This window comes from Trichoplusia ni, chromosome 4 (assembly GCF_003590095.1).
Source record: "Trichoplusia ni isolate ovarian cell line Hi5 chromosome 4, tn1, whole genome shotgun sequence".
NCBI classification, from domain to species: Eukaryota; Metazoa; Arthropoda; class Insecta; order Lepidoptera; family Noctuidae; genus Trichoplusia; species Trichoplusia ni.
The window spans coordinates 3,951,136-3,970,170 of record NC_039481.1 but is presented as its reverse complement, the minus strand read 5'-3'; the positions used below and the strand labels follow the sequence as shown (position 1 = coordinate 3,970,170).

General features: G+C 37.5%; 1 protein-coding gene across 1 annotated transcript in view; it reads left to right on the top strand.

Annotated features, from left to right (window-relative positions):
• The window catches only part of LOC113492595, a 50,227-nt gene that overhangs the window by 24,963 nt on the left and 6,229 nt on the right, over positions 1-19,035 (top strand). The window contains exons 3-9 of the mRNA XM_026870117.1: positions 231-311; positions 572-704; positions 10,307-10,397; positions 11,169-11,336; positions 12,119-12,247; positions 12,730-12,858; positions 13,638-13,863. Of these exons, the coding sequence (XP_026725918.1) occupies positions 245-311; positions 572-704; positions 10,307-10,397; positions 11,169-11,336; positions 12,119-12,247; positions 12,730-12,858; positions 13,638-13,863 (943 nt within the window). The 5' untranslated portion in view covers positions 231-244. The remainder of the gene's footprint in view (positions 1-230; positions 312-571; positions 705-10,306; positions 10,398-11,168; positions 11,337-12,118; positions 12,248-12,729; positions 12,859-13,637; positions 13,864-19,035) is intronic.

Genomic DNA, 19,035 nt, shown 5'->3' with positions numbered 1-19,035 from the left:
AGTTGATAATTCTAGATCCTAATATTTGAACTACGAGTTTCCATACGACTGATGATTGAATGTTTTTTCCTTTTCTAGTTTCACGACACTAATTCATTCGAAGACATCATGACTATTCTCGTCTATCTATATTCAGAGACGTTTTATTGCCTCGGGTGTTTCTAGGTGATTGTTACCTGTTAGGTTATTTAATTTAGTTGGACATTATCTAATAGATGTGTATGTTTCAGGTGGCTTCGTCGGCATGAAGGGTGGAGGGCTGCGCTTGGCGCGGCTAGCGCTTCTGTTACTGCAGGCTACCTTTGTCATCAGTAAGTATTATCATTATATTTCATCTTATTAATATATTTTTTTCCATTATTAATTCTCTTTTAATATTACCGGTTTAAGTGTTTTCAAGCTGGTATTTCGTTGTATGTAAAACCATTGTTCTTTGTTTGCACATTGTACTTTATACAGTGCGGCCAACTGGAAACATTTCTACATTAGTATATGAATAGTTGTCCCATTAATACAAAATGCAACAGGATATAACTCGGCATGCATTGAACATAAAACCTGCTTGTTTCAGGTCGGACCGCGTTCGAAAAGCTGACGGATGTTGACTTCGCGGGAACAGCTTATTACACAGTGCGCAATCTATCGCTGTACGAGTGCCAGGGATGGTGTCGCGAGGAACCCGACTGCCAAGCCGCTTCCTTCAGGTACGATGCCTATCTACTATCTAAACTCTCGTTATAGAATACTAGACTAACATCATTAGACACCGGTACTTTAATACTATATCTTAATATGGACAAACTACGATTACACTTATTAATACCAAACTCAGACAGCTTATTAAAATGGTCTGCGTTTCTGCAGTGGCGGCGCTACCTTTGTATACTCCTTAATTGTATATCAATTACTATTGACGAGATAATATGACCAAGCCGAGCGACGATCTGACCCAGTAAAGTGAATTTCGCATCTAACGACGTCAAGAGCATGACTCGTAGTTCTGACTGATCACGAAACAAATAAAAATCAATATGTCTGTCATATCTCAGATCTAGATGCTCCTGACCCAAATCTCCGAGATAGAGATCTGATTGACATGAAGATTTACTAATCTTGTGGAGATACTGGGGAGAAATCGGACCTAAGTGTACCGTGTCTGCGACCTCCACGAACAGTACCCACGCACGACGCATGCCAATGAGCGTATTGAAAAGGTTCGAAGCTGGAGCAGAAAGTAATCCGAAGCCGACTTTCATGCTTAACGCGTTGTTTATGTTTTGTTCCTCACCTAGTTAGCGAGAACTTGAGAAACTATTCAGAAATAAGGTCATAGCTGAATATTTAATTGTGAAACTGATATTTCGCGAAAACCTATTGATGTAATCAAATATATGGGATCAAATGTTTTGGGCATGACACGCTTTTACTAGGCTTGAATACGTGCGTTATCAGAATCCTAAATCTGCGCGGGTACAGTTAACTATAACTCCTGGATTCGTGAGGTCTGCGTCAAAGGTCACGTAATATACAAGTCGTTGTGAGTTCGCGAGTGAGTTAGGTCAGGTCGGGCCGCGGATGTGTGTCAGTCAGGCACACGTCCTGCACGCGGCTGGTGGCTCCTCGACCGCAGTGCCGCCGTGCCGCCGCGTCGCGCTGCCGGCTAATAACAATGTGTCTTCGGCTTTGCCACAAACCGTGTAAAAGCGGAAACCGACCTCGCCGCGCTCCAAATTGGATAACAGTAAAAGTGATCGCATATATCTTCAATGGAAATGATCATCGACGCAATATTTTCAAGCACGCTCGATAGTTTTCATGACTATTGGCGGTTTAGAACGCATTATTTTAATTTATTATTATTGTCTGCTCCGTTCTAGTTCACACTGTGCCTAGTAAGCCTAGGTTTGAATTTAGGGCAGACACCATGAATTTGTATGCATTCCATTCTCTCTCACAATTACAATGTATGGCGATAAAGGTACGCACGGAACATTTTCTAGTCAGGTATGCGCATAATTCTATGTGAAGAATGACGATTCAATGTTGACAGTACATAAAAGTGTCGGAAAATACGATTTATTGTCTATTTTTCTTGTGACTGTCGCGTTGTACTCTCAGCGATTATCATAGCTGTTGGCGGGCACAGCAAAAAACTAATTGTATTAGACTGAATTGAACCGCGTAACAGTATTAAAATGCTGGTTAGATTCCTCGAAATCAATTTGAACGAGATCGATCGAAAATCAATTTGGATTCAATTAAACGAGATGAAATTTCCCGCGCTTCTAATCTTCCATTGTAAGTTAAGAACATGTACGTATCTCGAACTAATCTGTCCAAAGAAATAGCGATCTGGCGATCTGACAAAAGAATAGGACGAATGCAATTTTAACAATCGGTAACTGTTGAACGCGGTGCGCGGTGCCACTGACTCGCTTCGAAAACGTTTACGGTATTCGGGAGCGAACAACGGTGAGATACCACTCCGTCCGGCCGAATTAACTTGACATTAAATCACAGATTAAAAATCTAAAGTATCCACCAGATCACGACCTTCACTATCTGATTTTGTCAAATTGCAATAGACATAGTAGTTGACTTCAAGATAACATTTATTCGTTAAGATAATGTGGCACGAGTATTTTAAAATGTTAGTAGGTTGCAAATGATGCATAAATTCCACACAAGCACTCAATTATAAAAAGTAAAAGTAGATATTAAATTAGTATATATTTAGTTTTCTCTAAATCTTAATTAAAAATAAATATTCAACAACATTAGATAAATTGATTAAATTAATTACCTGCTTGAATGAAGAGATAAAATCTACAAACGCGAGCTACCAGCCACAAGCGTTGAGTTGTCATTTAATCATGACAGCGAACAGCAAATGAAAGTAATTAGACAGTTCGGAAAGATTTGTTTAAATAAACGTGTTTACACACTTCACATTGGGTGAAGATAAGGAATCATCAATTTACCCGTGAACCTATCGAAGGTCGTACATCAGTTGAATGTATATTGTAACGTCTTACAATTATTCACGCGAAGGCTCTCTGATTCAACCGGTCCACGTTGGCGTCTGATTGATGCAGGGTGTATGCCGCATAACGGACTGCACCAATCTGATGATCGGTCTGATCAAACCAATTTGTGTAATCAACGTAAATACCGCTCGATACTGTTGCGTTCGTAATGATGTTAAGACGTTTGTAATCTCTATAAATACGATGTCTTATTTGCAATTTGTACAGTTGCTGCGGTTTGGATCATGAGGTTGCAATAAATTACTGTTAACGCCAGTGCTTTGGTAATTGTATGAAATTAATTTGCAGGTATCAATTTAATCAATTAGGCTTAGATATCTTTGCAGTATTTCACTTACGCGCGTGTGTCGGATAAAACATTGGCTAGTCCTTTGTGAAACTTATTAGCCGTATATAAGACCTTAGATTAACATAAATGACAATGTGTGGGTATCATTAAACGCTAACACGTACGTGGATGCAGGTTTGCCTCGTGTACATAAGCCTGTCAACATGATTATCGGGGCCACCATCGCCTGCAGCCTGCATACACTATAAGCTATCTTTCATGCGACTACGTGCAGCTCTAAAATTAAATAATGACAGTGACGTGGACCACATTAGCCATGCTTCTAAAAATACACCTTCCCTGATATTATCCCTGTCTTCTTGATTGACGTCCTTGTAAGCCTTGCCACGAATATAACTCATCATTACGTTAGGCAACGACATACGATGCATCTATACTTGGAACCTGTTTACTGATAAATAGTAATTGGTTCTAGGATAATTTGAAGACTGTCTCGATGCGATTGACAGCGTGTTCGATTGCCGGTAATGTAAAGTAGTATTCATATAAAGAAAAATGTGATTCATACGCCGTTTTAGCTCTACAAAAATTACAATTCGTATACATCACATCCGTAATATATTAAATACATTTTAACGCCAGTAAGAACACGAAAACAGCGTCGAACATCTGTAACTAAAGTACCAGAGAATCTCTAAGCGAAGCCCACCTGCTATCGTATATAGCGGTATCTGCATTGCATATAACCTGTGATTTCCAGTGCACTGTGCAGGGAATTCATATAAGTACTTAGCATGTACGTTCATCAAGTAAAGTAGGGTAATCAAACTACTGTACGGGGTACAGTCTCGAACAGCGGGGCCAGTGCTGTGCCATACTGATGATTAATTGACAAGTCAACGCACACATACACGTAAACGTAGCTACACATACACACACACCTGAACTCATGTCTGATGAATTCTAAATCAGTCCAGAGGTTTGAAGGCGAGTCTATCTCTCGCTTAATTATTGCTTTAAGCAGACGCTTCGGAAGATTTATGAAGCCAGTTGTGAAACCAAGGCGATACGCAATGTCATTAGTTTAAGGGCTTTATCGACGCATTAATCATAATGTTTTTATATGAATTCTTTGTTTACTAGCAGGCGCATAAACAGTCATTTGTTTAGTAAAGCTTAGCTATTTGTCAGACGGTGTTTGAGCCTTGGATAGTAATGTTTTGTTTTTGTGTGTCAAGCTTTTAGAATTAACGTAGCAATTTTAAAATATGTTGTTGTTTTTTGTGCTTGTGCATGGTTAGGAAAAATAAAAGTTTGTTTTGCATCTAATTGCCGTCTTTTTACCATTATCGATCGAACGGTAACTGTAAGATAGCTTAATTAACGATAAAAGATAAGTTTTGATTACACGGCAGTTATGTGGATTAAGTAAGCTATTTCTCAACGGTCTAACATAGAATGTAGATTGCAGGTCTCATGTAAACGAGCTTAGTTAGTCATAAATTATGAAATACTGCCTGAAGCGGTAAATACAGTTAGTTTTGCTATAGAATTGTAAAGTGTAAGATCTTAATGTCACTTTTACAGCACATATTAAACAGAGTTAATAGGTGAATATACTGTTCCAATTAAGCTCTGATTAAACGCCTTTTGTAAAGCGCCTATTTATTTAATATCACAGGAAAAAACATGTTATTAGTGTGTATAAATATTTTTGCCAATATCTTTTTATTATTTAGTGTAGCTATTAAAATAAAATATAATATAATAAATTAAATGTAATCAATTGATAAGAAAACTTATTTACCAATCATTTTTAGGGTTCCGTACCTCAAAAGGAAAAAACGGAACCCTTATAGGATCACTTTGTTGTCCGTCTGTCCGTCCGTCTGTCCGTCCGTCCGTCCGTCCGTCTGTCAAGACCCTTTTTCTCGGGAACGCGTGGAGGTATGAAGCTGAAATTTATATCAATTACTCAGGTCTACTGTCCCTTGAAGCTGTGAAAAAATCAAACTTCTAAGGCAACGCAATCAAAAGATACAGCCGTTTATGCCGCAAATTTTCGACACTTGCAAGGGAATCAAAACCTACAGGGTGCTTCCCGTGAACTCAGAATCTTGAAATTTGGTACGAAGCAACGTCTTATACCATAGATAAAGGAAAAATTACAAAAACCATAAATTTTTAGTTACATCACATAATATTATTTTTTTAATAATTTTAAACTTACTACCTATTTCCTCATAAACGCGTAGAGGTATTAAATTGAAATTCATACCAAATACTCAGGTCTATAATACCTTTAAGCTGTAACAAAATCAAACTTCTATGTCAACGCAATCAAAAGAAACAGCAATTTAAGCTGCATATTTTGAAACTCGCAAGTACTCGCAAGGGAATCAAAACCTAAAGGGTACTTCCAGTCGACCTAGAATCTTGAAATTTGGCACGAAGCAACGTTTTATAGCACACATAAAGGAAAAATTCCGAAAACCTTAAATTTTTAGTTACATCACATAATAATTTTTTTTTTAATAATTTTAAACTTACTACCTATTTCCTCATAAACGCGTAGAGGTATTAAATTGAAATTCATACCAAATACTCAGGTCTATAATACCTTTAAGCTGTAACAAAATCAAACTTCTATGTCAACGCAATCAAAAGAAACAGCAATTTAAGCTGCATATTTTGAAACGCGCGAGTACTCGCAAGGGAATCAAAACCTAAAGGGTACTTCCAGTCGACCTAGAATCTTGAAATTTGGCATGAAGCAACGTCGTAATGAACGAACTTTGTAAACCTTGCAGGTTTGTACGGAACCCTCGGTGCGCGAGTCCGACTCGCACTTGGCCGGTTTTTACATTTTTTTTTCTTCTAAGAATTTACAGGCCTTTGATAGAAATAAAACAACAAAAACAGACATTCTATGTGTATCTTAGTTATGTATCCCGTGTATTCTCCGTTGGAGATCTATAAATAAACAAAACAACATCAATTCATATTAAAACCCTATGAAGTAAAGATTTTCTCAGATATCGACGATGGTTTATCGTTCGTTTGTTTCAGATATTTTATTTTATAAATACTTAGTTAGCAGGTGCATGTTGTAGTTACATAAACTTTACAATTAATTGCGATTGACATAGGAATGTGTGCTAACTTGCAGATTTTATCTCTGTGTTTATCTGAAGAGTTAGGCGATGTAAGGTTAAGGTTACGATAGAATTATCCTTACAATAGATTGAAATACGTTATCTTCTCACCGCATAAGAATGTCTTATAGCACTTGAGAATCGATAAGTACTGTCTGTTGGTCAGTACTATCTGTAAGAAAATCAGTAATTTCTTAATGTAAATGACTTACTTTACGAACGTACTTCGCAGCACAGAGTTGTTAGGTTGTAACTAAATGTAGAGAGAAATTAGACGATTGAATTAAAGGCCAAAGGCTAGTCAAGGACGGACTCTGTATTTTTTTACTCAATATAATAACACAAAATTGTTTGTAAAACAAAAGCGGCGATGAACTCTGAGTTTGTATCAACGTTTCTTCTCAGAATAGGGAAGGAAATGTAGAATACAGCTAGCTTAAAAAATAATTTGACATGCAGGTAAAAGTGATATCAGAAAAAAACCTTATTTCAATTCAAAACGCATCATAGTGATTTGTTACAAATTAGCCAAATATCTAGTGATAATTTTATTGCCTTCAAAACAAGTAATATTAAAGAGACATGTTCATAAAGTGTTAATTTACACGCAGTTATACATCTCCGAGTATGTTTACGCCCGAGTTAGCGCGTGAAATATAACCGTTTTTAACTTGAATTTGTTTCAGCGCAGTTTTATTAACATTGTTTTAAAATGTACGATATACTTGTAATGATCTAGTCGGTATATTTCATTTGCAGTTATAGGTAACTTTCTAAAGCTCATTCATGATCATGGTCTCAAATATTGTTTCCCATATCTATATCTATACTAATATATTAAGCTGAAGAGTTTGTTTGTTTGTTTGAACGCGCTAATCTTAGGAACTACTGGTTCAAATTGAAAAATTATTTTTGTGTTGAATAGACCATTTATCGAGGAAGGTTTTAGGCTATTATATACCATCACGCTGCGACTAATGGGACTGAAGATACAATGGAAAATGTGGAACAGGGCAGGTATAAATCATAACTTATATCTTCTAACCACGCGGACGAAGTCGCGGGCAACAGCTAGTTCTAGATAATTGTAAGAAGTGAAACACATATATCCTTTATTTAATTTGACTATCAAATAAGCACAGTTGAATTGAATACCCCAGATTTATCGGTAATTAAAAAGGTTTTGAATTGTTAAACGGAAACGGAAATGTAAAGTATTTTAATACACTACAATAACTATATATTAAGCGTGGGTTAATTATAGTAATTAATAATAACCAGTTTTTGTTCACAACTACGAACTGCTGCCTGACAAGTTTAAAAAGTAATTTGCAAAGTCTCTCTTAAACATTCAATAATTGTACCCATTGATTGTTTAAGAGAGTATTTTAAAGAAACGAAAGCTGATTCTGTATTTACAAGTTTCATCTAAAACTGGGTAAAAATGACATCGAAACAACAAACAGCTTCGATACTATTAGTTTCAGTTCCATAAAACATCGTGTAATGGCTTTTTTTATAATCTAAGATTAAAATTATCAATTTATAACACTAGTGCACTTAATGTCTGCTAGCTATCAAGGCTTTCTGAAAAGGATCTGAGCTAGGATAGGATAGCCAATTGTCCTTTTTGCTTCGTATAAAAAAGGTCATTAAATGCCCGTTCTCATCTAATCTTTAGCTCAAAGGAGGCCTGAAGCCGGCTTGTGTTTTACAACAATGCAGATGGATATCATTAGCCAGCAGAGGGTGTTATTAGACCCTGAGTACTCCTTCTACTCATATAGAAAATACGACTCGCGAGTCGAGCACTCGAATAAAAACATTATAGAACTTGGTATGGAGTGGTTATCTGTTTTTATTAGGATAATAATCTATCTGCATCATGGAGATATTAAGCTTTTGATGTTGTTTTGTTTCTTTGACTTTGATAGACTTGGAGGAGTTATGTTATTTGTTATGAGGAGTAAGAAACAGGGTCCATAATATTGTACCTAGCTTTAAGCCCATTTAACATCTTTTGTAACATTATGGAATGCAAATAAATATATGAATATGAATATGAAATCAGAGGCCAACATTCCGATATATATTTGTAATTTTATAAGGGGTATGAAAATCTTGAAAGGACAAGTATTTTTATTAGAACTACAAACATATACCTACTTAAAAAAGTTCAGAAGTCAAAAGCAATTTTGAACACTCTTTCTCCTCAAGAACTCTTGTGTTGAAGCTGATTGGAAATCCGCCCACGCAGAGTAACTGCGATATGTCGATGCCCATTTGTTAGCCAATGCATATACAAATTAAACTGGAAATGAGTCGAGATATTTGTTTACTAAAGTCCCGCTATATTGCCATCATAATACCACAGGGCAACCACTACTTAAAGTTTAAGTATGCAGTTGTAAAAGAGAGATGGCGCGCTACGATGGTTATAGCGCTCTCTCGCTCCCTCAACAGCATTAGCAAGAAATGGCGTCCATCTGTCTCTTGTTTGCTATTAGGCCGGAAGCAAGAGGAGCGAGCCACATACTTCCTGGTGCAATGGTCTATCCAGACAGCCTAATAAAAAATATACCTGTCTACGTGCCGCCCGACGATCGCTACTTTTTATACACACAAAAAATACCTTAACTGGCTGGTAATTAAAATTAAATGCTTCGATTACGAAAGAGGTTCGTTCGAAACCCGATTTCTTGTATCGTGTAAATTGTTCCTAAATAAATAACGGTATCCTGACCGTGACGTGTTAACATTTTATAGTTTCAAAATCAATATTTACTAGACGTTAACGTATTCACGCTAAAATTATAATGTTATTTGTTATGATTATAATCTATGACATAGTATTTTTTGTATTTCTCACGTTATTTTATTACGATATATAGTGATTGTATTACGACGATATTTATGGAGTAATGTCATGACACGCTCATGACATTACTCAATAAATCATTGTAATATAAATCGAATTTTAACATTTTTTCTACATTATTTTTGAGAAATTTCAAAATTTAAAACATTTTTACTAAAAGCTTTTTTATAGTAAGTTCTGAAAGCTCGTAGCTTTTACAAACCATAAAGCTACTCTACAAATTTTGGAAAATAATAATGACTGTAGAAGGTAAAAAAAACGCAAAACTGATGATCTGTCCGGAGAACAGAAGAGGTTAAATATGCCAATGACAACTTTGACTACAATGACGATACCCATTTGAAGAAATGTTTAATTTATATTGTTTATCAACAGACACGGTATTAAAACTTAACTGATTGCCTCAAAAATGTAGTTACATTTCACACTTATAAGAAAACCGGTGGTTCTTTCGCTACAGCTTGCTTTGCAACGGTTTCTTTGTGAGATTAATATCCTGCTGCGATAGGCGAATGAACGCAGCTAATGAAATAATTTGGATCGCTTTACAGGTGTAACCGAGGGTTTAAATGACTGTTTCTTCGAAACCGACCGTATCGCTATGTCGAAAAGATTAACAACAAACAGTAGGAATAAAACAACAGTTAGTGCCGTTCACTATGGAAATGTATAGAACGAAAGCGGTTTAGATAAATTACAATTGTTTTTATCGACTTTTTGCAAACGTTCGGACGCCATTATGACATGAATAGTTGCATTTATCTTCAGAAAATGTTTTTTTTAAATGAAGATATGATTACAACATGCTTCTGCAACATTTATAAAAATAAGCAGAAATAGTTTTTAAGTAAATCTTCCACAGTACAGTTTCCCTGAAACTAAACTGAAAACAATGTAAAATACAATACAGATACTGTAATCGGTGTTTTTGTTACAGTTTCGTGTTGAACCCGTTGACTCCGGTACAAGAAACACGATGCCTGCTGCAGAACGACACGCAGGCCAACAACCCTATGGCGACTCCCCAGGTATGTGGCCAGCAATCACAAACTATAATTACGATGAATGTGTACGTGCAACCTATTTCGTAGATACGACCGCCGCTGACAATCAGACTACGGAAATACTATCGAGTTGAAAGGACGCTTCTATTCCTCAAGTTAATTGAAGTACTTGTCCACGTAGCGTTTATACAGTACCACTCATTGTTAACGTATGTTTACAGCGAGCCTTATTTACCATGTTCACAACGTCAGGCACGCTTTGTCCGCGCATACGTAATAGATAACAATTTATTTACTTAATAGCCAAATAAATTAATCACGTATCTACCGGCATTCCCTCAGTCTGCCAATTAGCCGGCCGATGCAGAGATTGGATTAACAATTCAGATTAAATCGGTCAACCAGTCGCAGGGAAACCTAACTGGCCAGCAGCTCTGTACATTGTAGGTAACTGTTCAGTTGAACGTTAGACAGTTTAATCGCTTTCAGGCCTAATGAACGGTGCCGCCAATAAATATACGATGCTAAACGATGCGGCTCGCTACCGCCCACCGGCCTTTGTTTATTTTGAACGAATGAAATTGAAGTGAAATGGTAAGCTAATAAACAAATGCCTCATGTGAATGAGTTCCGTGCGTGAGCGCTCGCAGAGCGTCATATTAGATTTAGTCCGCGTTAGCCGCAGTGGCTCATATGTTCATGTTTGAAATTATAATGGGCTCATTTTATCTGCATGCATTATCGCTAATGGTAGTCCGAGCCTAGTCCGAGGTGTGATTAATGTGCGTTTTGCAGCGTTCGGTGAACATGTACTACATGGTGAAGCTGCAAGTGCGCACTGAAAGCGTGTGCCTGCGACCCTGGGCGTTCGAGCGAGTGCCCGGCAAGGCGCTGCGGGGGCTTGACAACTCCGTCATCTACACCTCCACCAAAGAGGCCTGCCTCGCCGCCTGCCTCAACGAGGTAACCTAGCTTTTCTATTTATTCTAAACCAGATTCGCTATCTTTCGTCTTAACGTTTGATTTTTGTTTTGATACTTTTAATTTAACGGATGCGTTTATTGCTGATGGCGTCGTAACGTTGTATTTTCCCGCAGTGCAAACCTGTAAAAAATAGATTTATTTTATTACTTTAGGGAATTATTATCTTCTGATTGTATAGATAATACTATACATACATAATGTCTCTTCGTTGTACAACCTACAAGCCTCCCCGGTGCAATTTAGTGTTTATCTATTCAATTTATATTTATTGTTTCGCCCTACTTGCAATGGCATTCAAGATACGAACAAAATGATAGGGGCGCGTTTAAAATAGCCCCACAACAATGTTATTGAAAATCCTTAAGCTTCATACTCTTTGCAGCAATGTAACATAGTACAACGCTTCTTTGCAGCCAGTTATTATATAAATCGATACAATAAGGAGGTACTTACGCAAATATGCAACTATGCAGCTCGCATTATAATCTTTTCATTGTCGGGATAGGCTGAGATTCAACTGATACTTATACGATGCGATCGCGATGTAAATTCACGATCTGGCTTTAACTGCATATTAAATTATTTCAGTGTATTGAAGCTATAAGATGACTTTTAAAGTAGGCTTTTATTACTCAAGTTATTATTAGCTTACATTTATGGGACAACCGTGGTTTTTACAAGCTAAAAATACAAACCAACACGTCCACTACTTACCATAGGTATTTTTAATTGTAGGTTATATGTGTGTGTATTTGGTTTAGAAAAAGTTCCCGTGTCGATCTGCGGAGTACGAGTACGGCAGCATGCGCTGCTCGCTCAGCGACTCGGACAGGCGCACGGCGCAACACTTTGTGCAGCTCGTGGACACGCCCGGCACCGACTACTTCGAGGTAAACCCATAAAACACAACACGAACTCATTTATAACCACAAAGTAATGCAAGCCTAACAAGATTCCACTTTGCAACAAAGTAAAGCACATTTGACGCCGACACTGAGCTTTACTCCAAACTCATCGACACTTAAATATTTGCTGCAATATTTCACTTTACGGGACGTATAGATTATAAAAGCAATTTTCCCTGACATCATAAAATAAGATTTCCATTTCTCAGTTCGCAATATTTTACGATACATGCTAGTACAAGAACGCAGTCCAGTCGGGGCTATTTACCCACCTAGTTCATTTGTTTCGTACCATGTTCTAAATTACTTGAAGTGGCGCTTCGGACCGTGGTTCATAGAAAGCAATCACGACAGTAATGCGGTCCGTTTGAACGCTCGTGAAAATAAACATATAATATTCAGTTAACGTTATTATTACTATTGTTGTGTGTTATTTGACGTGATTTGGTCGGTGTGTGGTCGTGCAGAACTTGTGCCTGAAGGCGTCTCAGGCGTGCAAGGGGCAGCGAGTGTTCACCGCGCCGCGCGTCGGCGTCGCCGAGGACAAGGTGGCCCAGTATGCTGGCCTGCACTACTACACCGACAAGGAATTGCAGGTAAATCTTGTTCATACAAAATATAACTTTATTCAATACCCATCAAGACTCAGTTTTCTGTAAGCTAAATCAAGATTATAATTTGCAATTAATATAGGTCCCTATTTGTAACATGATATGCAAAATGGGAACTATGTGCTGTTGACAGGGACCTATTAACGTTTGAGCTGTTTAATGGAAGGATAGCCTTTTATCAGTTATTGAAATGTCGTTTTAAAGGGGTTCATAATTGATTGAACTTTAACCATGTATTTAGTTTACTATTTTAAATTACATCGTTTTAGTGGAACTGGCTAATAAATTTATCTTGTCCCATAGTTGTGACCTCAAGTCTATCCTTATCCGCGTCCCACTGGTTTAACGAGAGGTGGCAGAGGTTAAATCGTGTGCACTTGTACATAATCAAAGAGGAAGACTTTAAACTAAACTTTTGTATACAATTTAGTTATAAAGCCGAGAGACAGTGATAAATTGCCATGGATATAAGTGATTTCAGCGATAAATACGGCCTTTCTAATCTATGTAAAGAGATTTCGAAAGATTCAGAAAATAATTACTCTTAACATTTATTGGAATAAAGAAATATTATAACTCCATCGATAATAATGACCTGTAATTTAAATTTGCATTTTATTATACGAGTTTCTTTAGAATCGTAAGTGTGACACATAAATTATTTTTCCATTGAGTTATCGAGCGATAAATAAAAATAAACGATCATGAATCGATTATATTATTGATACGTTATTAATATGGCCAACTGTTTTGTATTCGATTAGGTGACATCCGAAGCTGCCTGTCGACTGGCATGCGAAATTGAGTCGGAGTTCCTGTGTCGATCATTCCTGTATATGGGCCCTCCCCACTCTGCTGCGTACAACTGCAGACTGTACCACCTCGACCACCACACTCTGCCCGACGGACCCTCCGCTTACCTCAACGCCGAGAGACCGCTCATCGATGACGGCGAACCGATTGGAAAATACTTCGAGAACTTCTGTGAAAGTAAGTACCTTCTCATCTCCTAGTTAGGCTGTATCGCCTATTTGAATTGTTTGAGAACTGTAAACGGCTTTCAAATCGACTCGTGCAAGGAGCATTAACAGGTATTGCTAATCTAACAAACCTATTTTCAAGAGTGAAAATGCCAATAAATAAATCTCGAACATGCATTTTGCACACTAACCCAGTTTAGAGCCCCTGGCAGGCGAAGCTTTGTCGGTAACATTGTTTTATTCAAAGTTGCTCGTAACGACGGCGATGTACGGATAGCCACATCAAGTATGTCAAGCAAATTGTGCTCATCTAAAAACTGAATAAACCACTCCACCAACTCAAAAACCTAGAACACGTTGACATTAATGTTTTATTTATATTTTTAGTACATTATTATGGCCGGTCGTTCATTGATAATGAGAAAATAATACTGGGTTTAAATTAAAATCTTGTAATGACTTCATATGGATAATAATAACGTGAATACTGCCCTAGCCTCGCCTCAATCATCTTAAAAGATGGAGTAATAATGAATGTAAATAAGCGCGGATTCCATGTAAATTTGTAGTCCAGTGTAATATTGAAAATTATTCTCTTTTATATTATTTTCAAATTATATAGTCGCTAGTATAGTTGCTTAATTGAAAATGTAGATCGTGGTGCTTGTACTTGAAACAGAACAGCTAACAAAAAAGACGATGTTTTCTTTACTTAGTTTTCTAATATTTCTAGTTGATTCATGCTGGCCACACTAAGCTTTACATTCTTGACCAAGCTGTCATAAAGAATGTAATTTCCGCAGAGAGTGGAACTAACGCGAGTTATCAACTAAATTGGACGGCATATACACATAAAGATGTTTACAGGAACTGCGGTAAAATATAGCTTATTCAAGCAAGTCGTTTATTTATCCGAAGTGTTCCGAAGCTAGCAGAACTGAATTACGGAGGGTATCGGCCGGTGTATCCTGATGTATTTATTGTCAGTTGTCCTGTTGATATGGCCGTGTTTCTGTGGGAGGAGCTTTAGTCATCGGTAAGACGAAGAGCTTCCGATAACATCGACATAGCCGTGTTTATTCGACATCAAAGATTAACTATCTAACTGTCGCTATCTATTGTTTTATTAGAACTAAATGCGGTACAGATAAGAAAGTGGAGTATGTATGTCGGCCTTGCTAATGACACCTTGCAATAATCGCGCATGATTATGTGTGAGCGAGTTGAGCCGTGAGCCGCGGGCTTAGCGAGATAGGAGAGTCACGTCTTACAGTGATATTACTACAGTTGTGAGAGAGAGACACCGCTCTATGTAGTGCATTACGTTGTTTCGTTTCGACGGCTATAATCTATACATCTACATATGGATGAAACTAAAATGTCTGTTTGTAATACTGAAATAACCGTGTTTACTATATATGCATAGGAATATAAGTATAGGTATTTGGTCCATATTCCAAAATATCATGCTATTTTTATTTTTGTTTGTGGGTCTGTTTGTTCTGGCTTATCTCTGAAAAGGTTACACCGATTTTGATGAGACTTTTATTGGCAGGTAGCTGATGTAATAAATAATAACATAAGCTATTTTTATTTTTGAAAAATAAAGCGACGTTGATACGTAATTTGTTAAATTCCACGCCGACGAAGTCGCGGCTACAGCTAGTATTACTATAAGACGTGTTGGCAGACCCTCTGTTCGTGCGTTCACCCTCACAGTTAACGACGCGTTCAAATGTAAATAATACACGTTACTTAGTTGCGTTACTTGTGATGTGCGGTACGCGCTTCTTGCATTATTTAAATTCCCAACAACAGTTGTGTTCTCAGAACCTAACTCTATTGTACTGTCAAACTTATCATCGTACAGCATAAAACTGCAATACTTTGACGTTAACACGCCATTTAATTCGCCAACAGGATATAATTAATATTTCTCACGCGTTCCCTGTACCTCCTTAGAAGCACAACTTCGGTACGTGAAAGCAATTTGTATGTCACAATATTTTTCCTAGAACGAATAAAATGGATAAAGTATTCCTGTATATGGTTACTAATGCCGTCCGAAGCAGTATTTCACGATAATGATGTGAGAAACTATGGGCAGTGGTCGTCTGTAATGTGATTGGAGTAAACGTTTAAATGCCATTAACTCAATAATTACTTCATTCCAAGTCTTTTCCAATTTAGTTTACAGCTCCTTTAATGGTAGTTCAATATGTTAGGACAAGTTTACAATACTAAGAAACCATAAGAAATATATATAAATAGTGATAGTCTAAAAGCGAGCTCCTAAAGAAGAATTTGTATTTAATCAAATGTAAGCTTGCCAATGTATGAGGCAAAAGAGTAAAAAAACAGAAACTAGTCGTGTTCTCGCAATTAGTTTTAAGACAGGTCGAGTGGTATAAATCACGATAATTTACGAAGCCGTTGTTTTCAATACAAAAAGTTCGTAAATTATGCGAAATGAAAGCACAACTTCCCTATGGCGGAAGCCACGCGTTAAGATTTATATGGACGTGATATACCATGTACATGAACAGTTGTAAACAACGATAAACTTAAGCAACTCAATTAACAGTGATTTTATTAGCTTAATTAATTTGTAAATTTATTAAAGTAATAAAATATGACCTAGATTACACTTTATGATAGGGTAAAGCAAGGCAGCAGCGATGTCAGATGACAAGATGAAACGGTCGTAAAATAAAGTTGTCAATTAACCGCGTATGCTTACAGCTCAATGGGAACGCATTGGTGAGACATGCGAACCGTTTTTGTTAAGAACGTAATCAGCGCGACGTCCGATACAGTTACGCGTTAGGTCGGTATTAACGCGCTTTTGTAGAAAGCTGGAAATTCTCGCAGTATTTTATATTATTTTTAGACGTTTTACGGCAAAAGTGGATAAAATGTTTTACTTTCTTTCAAAAGCATGTGATTGCTCTTTTCGTGTTCGAATCGTGTCATTGTTTCGGGAATGTAGCGAAGATTAGAAGCGGTGATTTACGTGACCGAGATTTCATTGCACTTTTTCAACGTCTAAAGATTTGGCTCTAAGAGGTGATTCATTTATGGCGCATGGAACAGAAATGCACGCATATTAATATCCAATGGGGAGCAAAAAAAACAGAGAAATCTATTGGTTACTCGTTTTATTTTTAGTTTATAATCAGCGTCGGTGGTCTGATTGTAACGGCTTGCGATCCCGCCGAAGTAAAACTGCCCGATCACTTCAGCCCAGCAGATAGCTCAGCATAGTTTTTATTAGAATATGCTATTACTGCAGCTCGTTAGTGGCCAACGGGATGTGTATTTGCGAACGTCATGATCATGTTTTACGACGACGCGCCAGATTGATGCCGGCCACTATCTGCCAGATAACGATGCAGCTTCATTAATATAACTCATTTTGTTATCTAACGTTTTTTCATGTGGTTTTTTTTATTATGTTAGGTCGTAAATAAGTCACTGTATTTTTTTAAGAATAAAACGATATAAATCTCCATAATAACGCCATTAGTGTACGCGAAACAACGGAAGTTAATTGTTTGACGGTCCCCGGCGGCTGCGGCGAAAAATGAATAACTTCTCACCTACGGTAGTCGTGTGAAATGTTTGTATAGACACAATACATATTGTTTTTGCCACTTTATCTGATAAAACCCTACAACGGAACGGTGTGAGCGAACGTCGACTAAACTGTATAAGCTTATCTTAGGCACTAACTTACAACGGTAGGCTATTTGTCTTTTCGGAAACGTATCGGTTGCATATTTAGTTATCGCGCTTATCTATTAGGAGAATACAAAGACAATATACATCGTAAATTTAAATGCGAAATCCATAAATGTATCCTCTAAAAGCTTTAGGTGTTCTCTGCAAGTATAGAGCATGAATCTTATAGAACTCGGGGCTGATCTGAAACCCTAACAAGACGTAAACACTGTCGAGTCCATATCTCACGCCACGCCGCATACAACAGGGGGTCAGGGTCAAAAGCGTTCGATGTACTTTAATCGAGTTGACTCGCCTCGATCGAGCCGATAAAATCGATTTGCAAGTACGAGTACGGGAGATGATGCTTGCTGTTAAGAGAGAATAATGCTCCGCCGTGTTGTTATAAGGATTAGCTCGTGACCACGGGCTTGTAACTCTCGCATGAAGACAGTAGACGGCTCTTCACTTTTATTGATGTATTTCACTTACAATTAGTTTGCGCCGGTCTCATGTAGCCGTTCAAGTGAGATTATCTCTGGTGGCCGCCTAATAGTTATCTGCGAATACCTTGTTAAGGATAATTTCGTGGCGTAGCTGGTGTTCCGCTATGAACGAGCGGAATGCCAGCTACTCCATTACGTAAACCCGTGTTATGGCATTTAGATTGGCATCGGTGGGCACTCGGCGGTCAGCGCGATACATTGTACCGTCTGCGACGCTAAGTAAACTGAATATAACCAATCTATGATTCAATATTCCTGGGATACCGTTACAAGCCCACTGAATCCCTTATATTTTCTTATCTATAATAGACAAAACGTAATTACACACAGAACTCGGATTATCTTGATGATCAAAATAATGAGTCTAATGATAGTCGGCTCAAAAGGAATTACATCTGAATAGATTTTACAATTTTGTTCAGCGAATATCGTGATGAATGAGTTCGGTATAAATTGATAGAAATACAGTTGAATGGCATACAGACAAGGAACATGAACTATGCTAAGTTTGGTTTACATATTAATATGAAATTATTGAAAGTGTGCATTATAATCGCTACAGTCAACATCACGATATCAATAAACTGAATGAATATCAAAAGCTCTCACGTCTAATGTACTCAACACTAATATATTCGATAAGAGATCATATTCATTACCGAACTGATGAAGCGGAAACCAGTCAGGTGGTACCTATTTAGTATTGTAATTGGTGTATTCACAGTGAATAGTCACACCGCTGTCGAAGATACGTTAGCATAATTTTGTTAGTTATGTTTACAATGAGAGAATGTGCGGAGTCATGATAACAGTCGCTGCATTTTGGTGCAAAAAGTAACAAAAGAGTATTGTGAGTACGGCGGTAAGGCGGGTCGGCGCGGCTTCGGCGCTCGTGCGTGCTCTCGTAACGGTGGTCATACACAAATTGAATAGCACTTTTTGTGGCGCCCGTGAAC